We start from the raw sequence: 15774 nt of genomic DNA on the forward strand, positions 1-15774 counted from the left end.
GGCTCTTCGACATAGAAATAGATATGAGCTCCAACCCTTAGAGTTGGACTCAACTAGACTTAATGTCAGGGGAAAACCTTTACCTTTACTAATAGGAAGCAAGGGAACAGGTTTTAACAGATGAGACTCTTGTTAAGTTGGTGGGGAAATACCACCCACAGTAAGGGGTGTTGCAGGAGATAGGGGAGTCCTCTTTTCACAATGTAAATGCTAAAAAAGCTTTCTATTCCTAATGAGCTGAATTTACTGACCCAGCAGTCTGTTTCCAACATTGGAATACAGTGTCCTTTAAACCAATTTCAGTGCCCATTTCTAAATTCAGGATTCACAGATGTTGTAGAACTATTTTTGTTCATAGAGATTAAGTTGTTAGCCCTCAAGGAGTTCTCATTTTTTTTTTAAGTAACAGTCTCAAACCATAAACATTTACTCTGATGCATTATAGTTGGACTATTTTTCTGGAGCACCTGGAGTAGCGAGCACTTTTGAGCATTTGAAGGTTCCCGAGTTCCATTTCATAAAGCACATTTTTTGTGGTATAATGCTGTATCAACAACTTTTTAAAAAACAGAATAAACATTAAAAAGAAACTGTTTTCAAAAAACAATGTAGGCCAGAACTCAAAATTACCATGTTGAGTGGAAGCTTTTGCCTAGCAAAGATTCTTCAACTCCTGCCTATTTTAAATGGAAACTGAGCTGCCAAAGTTTTTAAAGACACATTTGGATGCCTTAACCTCCAGAACAGTGGTTCTCAACCTTCCTAATGCTGCGACCCCTTAATACAGTTCCTTATGTTGTGGTTGTCAGGGGAAAATTCGTCACCCTGACTTATTGATGAGTCAAGTCTCACCCTCTCACCAGTCAGACCACTTAAGCATTGGCAAAGTGGCACCAACAAATGACACCTCAGTTGTAAATTATCTGCTGATCCCAGCGGTTCTAAATGCTTTATTTACAGACTATATACAATACTAAACACCATCACTCTCTGGACTCATGTTCCCTCGGCAATGGCAAAGCATGGCGTGTCCTCTCAGGAAGCCGAGTCTGTTATCAGTGCAAGCAAGGCACCTCCCAACATTCTACAGTTCATGACAAATGTTCTGTCCACGCAGTTGGAATGGAAGTCTTGACCCATTGGCCCTGCAGGCAATCAATCAGGGCTGGCATGTAATTAACTCCTGTGCTGCTGGAAAGCTTGCCGGACACATAGACACAATCCAACAGCAACAATTGATTTAACATTTCACACTATTACAACAAACACACTAACAGTGGTGACCCCCAACCATAAAATTATTTTCATTGCTACTTCATAACTAATTTTGCTACTGTTGTGAATTGTAATGTAAATATCTGATATACAGGATGTATTTTCATTCACTAAACCAAATTTGCCCCACATACCCGATACACCCACATTTGAATACTGGTGGGGTTGGGGGGAATGGTTTTGTCATTTGGGAGTTGTAGTTGCTCGGATTTATAGTTCACCCACAATCAAAGAGCATTCAGAACTCCACCAACAATGAAATTGAACTAAACTTGGTACACAGAATTCCCATGACCAACAGAAAATACTGGAAAGTTTTGGTGGGCATTGACCTTGAGTTTGGGAGTTGTAGTTCACCTACATCCAAAGAGCACTGTGGACGCAAACAATGATGGATCTGGACCAAACTTGGTACAAATACTCAATATGCCCAAATTTGAACATTGGTAGAGTTTGAGGAAAATAGACCTAGACATTTGGAAGCTGTAGTTGCTGGGATTTATAGTTCACCTACAATCAAAGAGCCCCTTGAACCCCACCAACAATCCAATTGGGCCAAGCTTCTCACACAGAACCCCCATGACCATATACTGGTATTTGGTGACTCCTCTGAACCTCCCTCATGCCTCCCCCCAGGGGTCCCGAACCCCAGGTTGAAAAACACTGCTCCAGAACATGCCATGATGAACCCCCTCTATCTTACTCACCACATTGACCTGGAAGGCATAGAGAAGATCAAAAGGCAGGGCTGCCAAGAGGTCCAGAACAAACCAACGGGTCAGGTAATGCAAGAAAATGGCACGAGGGTCAAATACCACCTGCCCTGATTTGCTGACAAAAGTAGTGCGGAAATTCAGCACAATATCTGGAAAGAGAAGCAAGAAAATTCATGATAGTTCAATGGGAGCCATCAGGACAACCATTGGCTCTGGAAGGACAACATATGTCAGAATAGGGAAGGTGCTGGGAGAGAAATGCCTCTTCCATGTAAAATACATAATTTCTTAGAGATGACCCAAAAGATATGAGTCAGGAAGGGGGCAGATGTGGAACATTTTTAGCCAGTTGTGCTGAGTGCTAGAGGTGAAGTATAACAGGAGCAACATGATATTGAGCAAGGTCCAGAGACTGTGGAGACATTCAGATATGGGAGAGACAACACTTGCTGGCGGATACTGGTTTTCCTGCAGATCCTTTGCAATCTCTTGCTTTGCAGGCTTACAGTTTTTTTTGGAGGGGATGGGGGGGTGGGGGGGGGGAGGAAGAGACCACAGCCCAAATCTCCAACAGTGTCTTTCAAAGGAAAGTAACTCATTGAAAACTACAGCATGCTCTCTATTTGCAAAGGAAGTAATAGTAAAACATGACGGAGATAATCCCATTCTTGTTTATCAAAGTCATTGCTTCTTACAAAGGAATCATTTCTTCATCTACTCCTGAAACAAGTTACAAAAAGAGAAAGCTGCTTTATTTCAAGTTGCTTCATTTTGGCACCTCATCTGTTATTGTCTAATCCAGTGGTTCTCAACCTGTGGGTCCCCAGGTGTTTTGGCCTACAACTCCCAGAAATCCCAGCCAGTTTACCAGCTGTTGGGATTTCTGGGAGTTGAAGGCCAAAATATTTGGGGACCCACAGGTTGAGAACTACTGGTCTAATCTGACTGGCAATTATCTTCAGGGGTAGTTATGTTGGCCATGCAGGAAAACACAACAACATTCAAAATATGGGGTTGTTGTATGTCTTTCGGGCTGTGTGGCCATGTTCCAGAAGCATTCTCTCCTGACGTTTCACCCACATCTATGGCAGGCATCCTCAGAGGTTGTGAGGTATGGATAAACTAAGTCAGGAAAGGAAAGAATATATATCTGTGTAGAGTCCAAGGTGTGGCAAGAGTTCTTTGTCACTGGGAGCCAGCATTAATGTTTCAAAATATGCATTATGATGATACCTTTATTAGGCAAACTAAAAGGTGCTAAATACAACACACTAGTTTTCAAAGCCCACATACTTCTTCATCAGAAAAAGTTGTTAAAATCATATAGGAGAAGAAATGTGACAGTGCTGGAGCCATGCCTTTGCATCAATATGTTTGCTTAACTTATCATGCTATACTGTTATATTGCTGTCATTCCATATTAACTGCTATGGAATCATCTTAGGATTTGCAGTTTAGGGGGGATGTTTAGCATCCTCAGCCAGAAATCTACAGGCCTTACTAAACTACCATTCCAAAGAATGTTTCCATGTCAGTTAAAGTAGAATAACAGCAGTATAAAAGTGTTGTGTGATAAAGTCCTCAGTGTTTCAGGGGGTCTTGAATAAGGGTTACTACAGACAGGAGCCTCACACCTTCCTGATCATGTGGGGTTGAGAACAAAGGTATAAAATGACAGGCACTCAAATGTCCATCACCACAAATTACTCCCATTCTTGTTCTTTGGAAGGTAACAAGGCCTCCTTTTTAGGCAGAAGACAGTGAGTATTTCAAGAACCCTTTGCCACACCACATCCGGAGAAAAATTTAGGTGCTATAGCAGGTTGAATTTGTCAGATTTGATTGTACCAAGCCTCTAGGGCAGAGAAAAATCTTTCACATCAGTTGCTCCTTGGTTCTTTTTTTCCAAACTGGGAGATCCCAAGGACTGAAATTGGAATCTGCCACTTACAGAGAATGCATGTTGCTGCTGAGGTATGTTGTCCCCATTTCCACCATCACCCCATTTTTAATCACTGTTCGTCTTACCTAGGATAAAAAGGATCTCAACAGAAAGATCACAAATGCTGGGAGGTGCACGAACAGGCTCAGGAAGCCCTTCCTCCTTGGCGCCGCTGAAGCAGACACTGTAGGGCACTGTAACAGCCACGTACAACGTAGCCAAAAGAATCAGTCCATCCCAGCCGGCCTTGAAGGTTCCATAATGCAAGAGGATAAATGGCGATTTGCGTGCTGCAGCCACCTTGTATTCAGGTAGGGCAGGCTTCTCCCCGAAGACCCCCTGTTTGGTGAGAGCGGGGAGATGTCAAGAAATACATCACTGAATTGCAGAGCTGTGGAACCACCGAGACTCACGAGCCCTATCCCATTTTGTTCACACGCAGATCAAAACCTAGAGCATAGTGTACTACAAGTAGACAGCAAAATGTTATGTCACAACAAGAAATGTTCAGGCCATTGGCAATTCAAGTAAGAGAACCAACCGATACACTGAGGAGAAGTAAAATACAAATCCCAGATTAATATCAGACCACATTATATATTTTTTCCCCAGTGGCGCAATGGATTAAAAACCTTTGTGCCAGCAGGACTGCTGACTTGAAAGCTGGGTTGCTGACCTGAAGGTTGCCAGTTTGAATCCAGGTAGAGCATGGATGAGCTCCCTCTGTCAGCTCCAGCTCCCCATGTGGGACATGAGAGAAGCCTCCCACAAGAATGGTAAAACATCAAACATTCGGGTGTTCCCTGGGCAACGTCTTTGCAGACGGCCAATTCTCTCACACCAGAAGCGATTTGCAGTTTCTCAAGTTGCTCCTGATATGGAAAAAAAACTTGGATGAACTGAAAACTATCTTGTCCATGAAAGTTTCCAAGGAGGCTTACTAGCCACGCAAAGCAGCTACTCACTTTTACTCACACTTAATATAAAACACTTTTGCCCTATTCTACACTGTCAAATAATGCAGTTTTAAATTGCATTATCTGGTCAGTGTAAACTCATGTAATGCAGTTCAATGCAGTTAACATTATATAGCAGTGCAGATGGGGCCTTTGGAATTTAAGGGAGGAGAACCTGAAAATTATAATATAGTTGTTTCCATCTACTCCTGAAAGCATCAATAGTACCATCTACTTCCCAAACCCTCATCCAAGCCCCTTCTCCTCTTTGTAAAGAATATAATTGATAGTCTCTTGACACATGGCTACGTGTATCAGGTACATAAATATCCAGATGTGAACCTTAATATAAAATGTTCTCCATTGAAAGATATGAAACACAGATGGGTGGCATCATATTTTGATATGCTTCCCAACCCCATCAATGAGACATGTGTATAAAGGCCCTGTTTCCATGATTGTTCTCCTTATTTGGATCTGGGCAAAATAATACATTGACAATTGTAACAGCTTTTCAAAGAGTAACTTATGTACTTTCAATTTGCTTGTTGACTTATGGTGATCCCATTGATTTCATAGTACAGTAGAGTCTCACTTATCCAAGCTAAACGGGCCGGCAGAAGCTTGGATAAGCAAATATCTTGGATAATAAGGAGGGATTAAGGAGAAGCCTATTAAACATCAAATTAGGTTATGATTTTACAAATTAAGCACCAAAACATCATGTTATACAACAAATTTGACAGAAAAAGTAGTTCAATACGCAGTTATGTTATGTTGTAAGTACTGTATTTACGAATTTAACACCAAAATATCACAATACAGTAGAGTCTCACATATCCAACATAACCGGGCCGGCAGAACGTTGGATAAGCGAATATGTTGGATAATAAGGAGGGATTAAGGAAAAGCCTATTAAACATCAAATTATGTTATGATTTTACAAATTAAGCACCAAAACATCATGTTATACAACAAGTTTGACAGAAAAAGCAGTTCAATACGCAATAATGTTATGTTGTAACTACTGTATTTATGAATTTAGCACCAAAATATCACGATGTATTGAAAACATTGACTACAAAAATGTGTTGGATAATCCAGAAGCTTGGATAAACGAGGCTTGGATAAGTGAGACTCTACTGTATTTTCTTAGACAAGGAACACTCAGAGGTGGTTTTGACTATTCCTTCCTCTGAAATACATCCTACAACACCTAGTAGTCTCCCATTCAAGTCATGACCAGGGCTCTCACTGCTTAGCTTCCAGATGGAATCTTGTCCATTAGGGTATCTAGGCATAAGGGCTACCATACACCACCACCCCACCATAATCATCATCAGAGCAGCAGAATATCATGTTTCACTATCATATCATTTTATATTACAATTATACATATCAACTTGAAAATTGGGTGACAAACATCTCATTTTTACTATTTATTTTGTAAATGAATAAAGAAATATTTGTCATTCACCACAGTACATGGATCCAGCCCAAGACTCTGCTGCTCACTAAACCATGGGAAGTTTCATCCCCTCGTCCCTTCTCTGGAGCTTCCCTCCCCATGTACCTTGTGGAGCTTGCGTTTCCCTTTGCCCTGCTTCTGGAGGTGCCCGGACAGGTGGTACAGCACAGCCCGGCTTCGGCGACGGTTGGCATTGAAGCCTTTGGCCCCACCGCGGTTGTAGCGTCGCCGTCCACCTAACACAAGGAGAAGTTGGCAACTTAGCACAAGAGATGTTCATCTGCAATCTTATAATAACACTTTAATAACACTTTATTTATAACTCGCCCTCTCTCCCCGAGGGGATTCAAGGTGGTTGAAAGAAGTCTTTTTCCATAAGTCATTCTTACGAAAATGATAACAAAGACATTCGGGAATGGACAGTACCAAGAAATTTGGAACCCTGCATTTTTAAGCTAGGTCTTTACCTAGATTTTTTTTGCCTCTGGTGAATCTCCTGTAATGTTTAAATTTTGGTGACAATAATTTGAATTTCAGTTCCACAACTGAGGCATTTGAAATGGTCTTTCTCCACTTTGTGATCATTTATCAATTGATGAGAATCACATACTATTTAAGAGTAATTATTTGAGGTTTCTTTCTATGTTTTGCAAACATAATCTCAATACTCTGGAAGTCTTAAAGTCACTGAAATAACTGTATGGGAGAGAGCTCTTGCTCACTGTGCCCAGATTTTTATTTATTATTTTTTGAAAGTGTGTGAAGTTTCTTTCCGGTGCCAAACACTGTGCATTAGCATGCCTTGCTCTGTGTCCTGCTATCTATGTCTTCCTTCCTTGCTGGCACTAAAAACCCCTCTTTGCCCATTAGCTATGGCAGTGTACAGGGAACACTATTCATCATGTAAACCACAAAGGGTTGTCAGTGTTTTTCATCTAGCTGAACTACTCTGCCAGCTAGCAGAACTAATTGGCTGCTTTTCCATCCTGAGTGTGGCATCACTGCTCAGGGGAATACAATATAAACACAGCCTTTTACATACACATCACCACATGCAGGAGAAAGAAGACTATACCTCCATCCAGAGTGTTGTGTCCAAGAGAGTAGAGCAAATATGCACCGTCAAAGTTAATGGGGCCTAAGTGCCAAAGTAGGGTTTTGAGTATAGCTCAATAATGGAACCCATGCCTTGGCGCTCGGAGGATCACAAGTTCAATCCAAGTAGGGCAGGGAAAGATCTCCAAACCCTGGAGACTGTTGTCATTACTGGGCCAAGTGGAACAAGGGTCTGATTCAGTATAAGGCAGCTTTCTGTCTCCCATATCTAAACAACACAAAAGGGTCCCGTGGCTGAAGTCCCGGTGAATGTAGATTTTAGAATGTAGAATGAAGTTTAGCTACGTTTCATTACATATTTAGAAAATAAGTACCGTATATACTCGAAGATAAGCCGAGTTTTTCAGCACTTTTTATGAGCTGAAAAAGCCTCCCCCGGCTTATAATCGGGTCAAGGTCGAGCCTGGAGGCCGTTTCTTGCAATATATGATATATTTATCTCTCATTTTACCCTCCCTTATCAGTGTTTACTTTTCCAAAGCCTCCCTCGCTCTTAATCAAGGGAATATTTTGAAAAGGGAAAGAAGCCCTTGCAAGTCAGGAAGAAGAATATATACCCATTAATCTTATAAAAGCATTTCCCCCTGAAATATTTGTTAATCTCTGCTAGATATATAAGCATTTCCCCCAGCAAGCCTTTGCAATCCCTATGTACCTAAATATTTCTATCTATCTATATACATTTATTTTATATATGAATTTTCCCCTCATATGTTTGCAAGTCTTTGTAAATCCTATATGCATATAGATATCTAGAGATTTCCATGTACCTGTACATATGTATCTACGTGTATACATTATTTTTATATATGACTTTTTGCCTCACATGTTTGCAAGTCTTTGCAAATCCTATACAGATATAATTATCTATATAGAGAGAGATGTCTATATATATATATATATATATATATATATATATATGGCTTACAAATATTGCAGGGGAAATGCACACACACACACACACACACAGATCTCTAGATAGATCTAAACATAGATATATAAAGCTTGCAAATATTGCAGGAGGGAAATGAACATATATAAAGAGAGGATTTGAAAACATTTCAGGTGGAAATGCATATGTGAAATTTGTATATATAATTATAGATCTATATCTATCTCTGCATTGTTTATGTAGGCATTGAATGTTTGCCTGTTACTATGCTGGAAGCTGGCCTATCTCCATGGGGAGATAGGGCAGGGTACAAATGAAGTTGTTGTTGTTGTTGTTGTTGTTGTTGTTGTTATTATTATTATTATTATTATTATTATTATTATTATTATTATTATTATTATTATTATGCTGTTGTTAATACCATATTGTCTTTGTTGACCCTACTTTTCCACTTACAGAGCTAGTTTACTGGGGTTTTTTGGAATACGGTAAATATTCAAAAACCTTTAACCAACTGATGCCTCAACACAATTTCATTGGGATCTATTTTCATTTTGAAATTTACCAGTAGCTGCTGCATTTTCTACTCTTGGCTTATACTTGAGTCAGTAAGTTTCCCCAGTTTTTTTGTGGTAAAATTAGGTGCTTCGGCTTATATTAGGGTTGGTTTATATTCAAGTATATAGGGTAAGTTCATATTAAAATGTGAACCAAACAAATTCCTCACCCAATTCAAGTGCTGCTGCGGTCCCATAAAATATGCACCACAGATCACACCATTAGCATTGTCTCATTTGGTCTTGAGAAGAAATACGTGAAAGTACAGGCAAAGCAAGCCCAGGTCTCTGCAACATTCCTTTTTCTCCTTTGCAGCCAACAAAGGCAACAATGGTTTATAATGTATTCAGAATGTACTGCATGGCTTCTCTGGGTAGAGAAGTCGGGTTGGAGGAGGCATCAAAGGTCATACATGGTGGGATTCTGGGATTAGTAGCAAAAAAAACCCCTCCCCATTTCCTAGTTCCGATTAAAAGTAAACTGTTTCTGAGAAGGGGATATGGGGCCACTGAAAATGTTCAGATCATTTACATATTTTCAAAAGATTTAAGAAATCCATGACAGTTCCTTAATGCATGTCCATCTATTCCAAGAGAATTCACATAGAATTTGACAAGTGATGTTTTGAGATGCCTCACATGATGCTTGCCACTTCTGTTTCTGGCAAGATCCCCATGCCTCTCATAGCTCTGTGACTTGAAGAAATTCAAAATGTGTCATTTTCCCCACCCCTGGAAAGGTGGCGGTGATGGAGCAAACTTCACCTGCCTCCTATGCAGCTGTTCATAGCAGAAGAGTCTTGCCAAGAAAAAATAATCTGCTAGATGGCATCGTCCTGGCTGAAATTCATAACACCATGTAGCATGATTTTTGTTCCTGGGTTATAAATCTCATTTTATAATTAGTTCTCTCATTAAAAACATGGCAAAAGTTTATTGAACTGCAGAAACTTTGTTTTTGCGGGACATCCTGCAGCACCTTTTTCTACAGTTTTTCAATGGATATCTCGTAGAGTCTCAATCAATTCAACATAGATTGTGGCAGCCACAAAAATGAAGTTTCTAGAGAATAACAACTACTTTCAAAGTAAGTACCACACAATTAAACAGGAAATAATAATTTCAAACCAGGAACAGTTTTTTTTTTCAAATTTTGTTACATAGTGTACAGTGTTCCCTCACTACTTCACAGTTCGCTTTTTGCGGACTCGCTGTTTCGTGGTTTTTAAATAAACACTAAAATAATATTATAAATAATAAAAAAATTATGATTTACAGTGGCGGTAGTCTCAGTCGAGTATGGGTGGAGGAGCGGAAAAGGAGCCCAAACGGCAGCGGGATGAAAAGGAGGTGGTGCTATGTCCCCCTGCCTCTTTCTTCCCTTCATCCCTTCCTTCCTCCTATCCTCCCTCTTTCTACTTTCTTCCTAAGGAGACTTCGCGGGTTTTCACTTATCGCGGGTGGTCCTGGAACGTAACCCCCGCAATAAGGGAGGAAACACTGTAATCATTTGAAACGTTCTCTCTCTTTTCCCCTTTCTGCTTTGCCTATCTTCATCACACAACCTTTTGCATGTATTAAAGGAAGGCATGCCTCTCACTTTGAGATATGTGGATTAAAAATGGTAATACAGTGTTCCCTCACTTATCGCTGGGGTTAGGTTCCAGGACCACCCGCAATAAGTGAAAATCCGCGAAGTAGGGATGCTATATTTATTTTAATATTTAAACATTATTTTAGTAGTTATACAGTATTTTAAGTCTTTATCAACGAATCCTGTGTTGACAAATCGCCTTCTCCTCCTCCCGTTGCCGCTTGGGCTCCTTTTCTCTCCCTTTGGCTTCTCCTTCCTCCCTTCCTTAGGCTGTAAATTGTAATTTTTTTATGATTTATAATAGTCTTTTAGCATTTACTGAAAAACCGCAAAACAGCAAATCCACGAAAAGTGAACCGCGAAGTATTGAGGGAACACTGTATATTTTATCCAGTCAGCAATAAAAATATTGCCCCATTACTATCTCAATGCAGTTAAACTGCATTATATGAGTCTACACTGACCATGTAATGCAGTTTCAAAAAGCATGTTCCATAGTGTTATGAATTTCAGCCAGAAGAGCAGTCTTCCTCACCCATCACATACTACAGAGGTCTAGAAATGTTCATTAAAAATACCCCCCCCCCCACACACAACTGGACTGACTCATCAAGGGATCAATGTGAGTACTGAACCGTAACTCTTTTCAAAAAGAGAATCATCTCCTTCTTTGAGAAGAGTGGTAAAGGGCAAGAACTTAGTCCATCCTGAGCAACTCTAAAAGAAGCACCAGCCCCCTCTATTCTCTCTGCCGTGGCACCAGTTCTGACCTTGATGGGAAAATGGTAGCAGTAGCCAGGTGCAGTTGTCCCTTTGAAGTGGCATCAGCATTTCCCCCTCTCTGTGGAATGACCTTCCCCCCACTTACGTATAAGTCTTATGAAAACCCAGAATTCTGTCCCCAAAACCTGCCTTTGATTTACACATGAGGCTGACTTATGCATGAATATATACAGTAGTTTCTTGATTTCTCTGATGCCTCTTGGATCCGCAGAACAATTCGGCCCTTCATTAGCCCTCCTCTGACCTCACCTCCTTCTTTCCAGTTTTCTGCCAATGCTCTGCTCTTGGTCTCCGTGATATCCTTGTGGGAGACCAGGAAAAGTGCCACCTCTCCCTTTTCATTCTTGATAGGCACTACATCCAGCAGGCACCAGAAGGGGACACCTAAAAAACAAGGAAATGTGTGAAATGAATTATGATATCAAATGTGTGTCTGATTTCTTTTTCTGGTACACCTTCAAATGAAGGAAAGCCAGAGAGAAAACAGCCGCAAGAACAATCCTTCATTAAGGGATGCATGTGAAAGACATTGCCCTTGGGAGGAAAGTATTGAAACCTCGTGAATCCCATACTCTGAATGGGAGAGCTTCTTCCAGGTTCGGCTGTGCCCACACACCCATTCCAGCAGTTGCTACACGGCCATTTCTGGGAAATAGTTAAACCACAAGATGCCAGCTTTGCATCACTGCACCCCAAACCCAGGCCAGCAAAAAAATAATAACCTTCTGCTGGGAAGGAACCATGGCTTATGTGGAGTGGCACCTGCTTTGCATGCAGAGAGACAAAAATTCAATTCCTGGCACCTCCGGCCAGAATAGGGATTGGGAGCAATAATTCCTTAGTTTAGTAATTTTCTAGTTCTACACTAGCCCCGGTGGCAAAGTGTGTTAAAGCACTGAGCTGCTGAACTTGCAGACCAAAAAGTCCCAGGTTCAAATCCCGGGAGCAGAGTGAGCGCCCGCTGTTGCTCCAGCTTCTGCCAACCTAAATCAATAGGTACCACTCTGGAGGGAAGGTAACGGCGCTCCATGCAGTCATACTGGCCACATGACCTTGGAGGTGTCTACGGACAACGCCGGCTCTTCGGCTTAGAAATGGAGATGAGCACCAACCCCCAGAGTCAGACATGACTGGACTTAACGTCAGGGGAAACCTTTACCTTTACCTTTACACTAGTTGGGCTAAAATCTAACCTGATATAAGACACCTTTCCTACATTCCTTAAACAACTTCTCTTAGCACCCCAAATGTGTAGAACAGGGACAGGGCAGATGAAGCACGGTTGTCAGGTGAAAAACAAATAGGGCCCCTGTACCTTTAATAGTTGTGTAATAGGGAGTATTATAGTAGGTTTTGCTTGAAATACAGCTATTATAGGTTGCCCTGGCTTTTATTTTACCTGGTAATATGGGTTGAAGAGATTAGTCTTCTGCTACATAACTGTGAAAGGTGCCCCATTGCTTACATTCTTAGGCCGAGGCTTAGGTCTGCTGTGAAAGGTGCCCCATTGCCTGGATCCTTAGGTCTGTTTGGAATTACTGCATTATTTATTTTTACCACTTTGTCCAGCCAGGTTTTGTCCCAGCAACCCCACCATTTGGAGAAAGTATACTGGGACCCAGAGCTTCTAATTCATCAAGAGCTTGGATAAATTCCTTTTCTTGGATTACAGTTTCCTGAAACATGTCCTGGTTGGGTATTCTGACTGTGTCAGACAAAATCATAGAGTTACTTTCCAAAGCTCTGACCCCATTGCTTGGGACTCCCCCGTTCCTTTCCCCAGAGAATAAAGGAATCTTGCCTGGATCATCCATTTGGTGGGAAGGAAAACTCACCACTTTTCCTGTAGAGAATGAGCTCGGCTTTGAACTCCTTGTGCTCATCGAGGGCTTTGCGGATCTGTGTGCGCACCAGTTCACTGGTGTCAGGCCCATAGAGGAAGCTGCAAGCACAGCAGCGCTGCATGACCTCCGCCCGGGAGAAGCCAGTCAGTTCGCAGAAGCCATCTGAACAGTAAACCACTGGAAAGGCTCCTCGCACTTGGGCATTGCCCAGGACAAAATTACTGTCTGCAAGAGAAAAAAGGAAGAAGTGCTTAAAAGGTGGCCTTGGATCTGAGTAAGGGATGAATTAAAGATCAGCTGAAACAGTACAACTATCCAGCAGAACTCAGGAAAGTCATTCTTTTTCAGTCTTTTTTCTGATACTTTAAAAACCGTAGGCAGGGAAATTTGTGTTTTTGAGCTATTAATTCCCCAGGTTCATAGGAGGCAGTCAGAGCAGCTACAAATGAAATTACAGTGCTAGATCTGTGTAGTTCGAAGCATCCTATTTCTCTAATGTATGATTTCTTTGTCAGCCTCTGAGGCTTTTTCCTCCTGTTGCCATTAACTCCGCCAACATAGTCATATTGGCTTTGTACACCAATATATTTTTGTCCTAAGATTGCAATCCTCCAGGTATTTATTTGGAAACAAGTTATACTACAATCATTGAACTTATTTTTGAATAAACATATTCAGGAATAGACTACAGTAAGAGGCTGCCATCCCATGTATACTCTCATAGGACTAAATCTCCCTGAGGTCAGTGGGACTTCAGTTCGAAGTCAACATGAAGCAAGTGAGCTGTGCATCACATTTCTTCAAGTGGAAGAAACTCAGACAGCCAAACAGCATGTTACATTAATTACACGGTTGCAATTAATACACTATTTTCTACCATTTAAATAGCCATGGAGTGAGACCACGTCAATCAGAAGTGGGATGACAGCATTTTCAGCCCTTTCTTCCCCTTACTTCAGTCTCAGTGATAAGCAACTCCTATTAGGTAGGGAAAATCTTCCATCCTGGAGCCAAGAGCATTTTCAAGAGGTCATTTAAATTTACCACAGCCAGTAAGAAGTTCCATTTTTGAGTCCCCTCTGGTAGCTATTTAAACTACTAAAAGGTTCACTAATTGAGACCTTGAATTAACAGGAATGAATCCAGTGAAATGCTGGAGCTATCACTAATGGAGCAGTAGTAAAATGGTAGTCTGGGGCCCACTACACTGTTATGGATGGTTTCAAAATTTGAGTAGGTTAATTTCTCTTAAAAATACTTTTCCATGTTTGCTTTGGCTGAATTTCTTGAATTAACCTAACATGTAGGGTGGTGCTTAATCACAACTAACCTGTGCTGGGTTGTATCTATTATCATCAAGCATCATCATTATCATCATCACCATCATGGGCTCATTTAAAATGTTGGTACAGTATGGTGAAGGGCTGGTGAATATGTCATTCTCTGATTCTGGATTACAATTCACTTTTCATTGCTGCTGGGTATACTGAATAGAGCTAATAGAAGTTGCCTCTAACAATATCTGGATGGCTTTCCTGGAGTAGTGATATTATGTTGAACTAAGGTCAGAGAGAACAAGGTTCAAACCCCTTTGGAGCATTGAAACTCCCTGGGTGACTCTTGATGTAATCTGTCTCTCAGTTCACTCTACTTCACAATACAGTATGCCCCCCACCCTCACACATATCCACATGGTATTTTCCAAGGCACATACACCCTGTGGATACCTGAAACTGTGGATAATAATGAACCCTATAATTTGACTATATTTGAATGAAAATATACCATAAAACTGCATTGGAGGACCCAGAGAAGCCCACAACCACGTTGGGAGAGGGGGGGAGGAAGATATTTTTGGAGTGTGGATAAATGAAACCTGAATATTGAATGCATTGATAAGGGAGCCATACTGTTTTGTTGTCAAAACAAAATGGTGGAAGGGACCCTTAGCAGTTCTTTAAAAAATCAGCTTGAAGGCGAAGACACTGACAGTATTTCAGCTGAGATCAAGTAACACAAAACTTCAGTGATTCCTTGGTCACTGCTGAAGAACAAACTCACCACTTCTGTGAGTGATGGGCATGCAAAAGACTGTCAGCTCCCAACTACTAATTATGGCTGTCAGTAGCCACTCACACAGTACACTGTGAAAATAGATAAGGAAAAGATTGGAAAGATGCAAGATCTGCTATTTACAAATTGTTTCACACTTTTCAGATCGGTAAAGTGTTAATCTGCATACGCTCAGAACATGCTGTGTATACCCTGTGTGTACTCAGTGAATCTCACAATTTATGGAACTACAATTCTTTTTAATTATGTACACAAATCAAAGGAGTTACAAGGCATTCAGAAGACATGAAGACATGCAATTAGTAGAGGGAAAGAGAGGAGAAGGAGCAGACAGTTGTATAAGGCAGTGTTGTTGTTGTTAGTATTGGTATTAGCAGTATTGACGGAGCCTTCGATGGCGCAGTGGGTTAAACCCTTGTGCCGGCAGGACCGATGACTTGAAGGCTGGGTTTCTGATCTGAAGGTTGCTGGTTTGAATCCAGCCCGGGGAGAGCGTGGGTGAGCTCCCTCTATCAGCTCCAGCTCCATGCAGGGACATGAGAGAAGCTTCCCACAAGG

At 41.1% G+C, this 15774-nt stretch overlaps 1 protein-coding gene across 3 annotated transcripts in view; it reads right to left on the reverse strand.

Moving 5' to 3' along the window:
- Positions 1-15774, reverse strand: part of kcnh3 (potassium voltage-gated channel subfamily H member 3) — a 72453-nt gene that overhangs the window by 12327 nt on the left and 44352 nt on the right. For 2 of the 3 annotated variants that reach the window (XM_062971021.1, XM_062971022.1), the window contains exons 2-6: positions 13135-13368; positions 11471-11683; positions 6463-6593; positions 4020-4272; positions 1983-2140 (exon numbers count right to left, since the gene is read on the reverse strand). In XM_062971021.1, the coding sequence (XP_062827091.1) occupies positions 1983-2140; positions 4020-4272; positions 6463-6593; positions 11471-11683; positions 13135-13368 (989 nt within the window). The remainder of the gene's footprint in view (positions 1-1982; positions 2141-4019; positions 4273-6462; positions 6594-11470; positions 11684-13134; positions 13369-15774) is intronic. The other variant, XM_003223227.4, reaches the window with a different exon arrangement.

The sequence above is a fragment of the Anolis carolinensis genome, chromosome 2 (assembly GCF_035594765.1).
Source record: "Anolis carolinensis isolate JA03-04 chromosome 2, rAnoCar3.1.pri, whole genome shotgun sequence".
Lineage (NCBI taxonomy): Eukaryota > Metazoa > Chordata > Lepidosauria > Squamata > Dactyloidae > Anolis > Anolis carolinensis.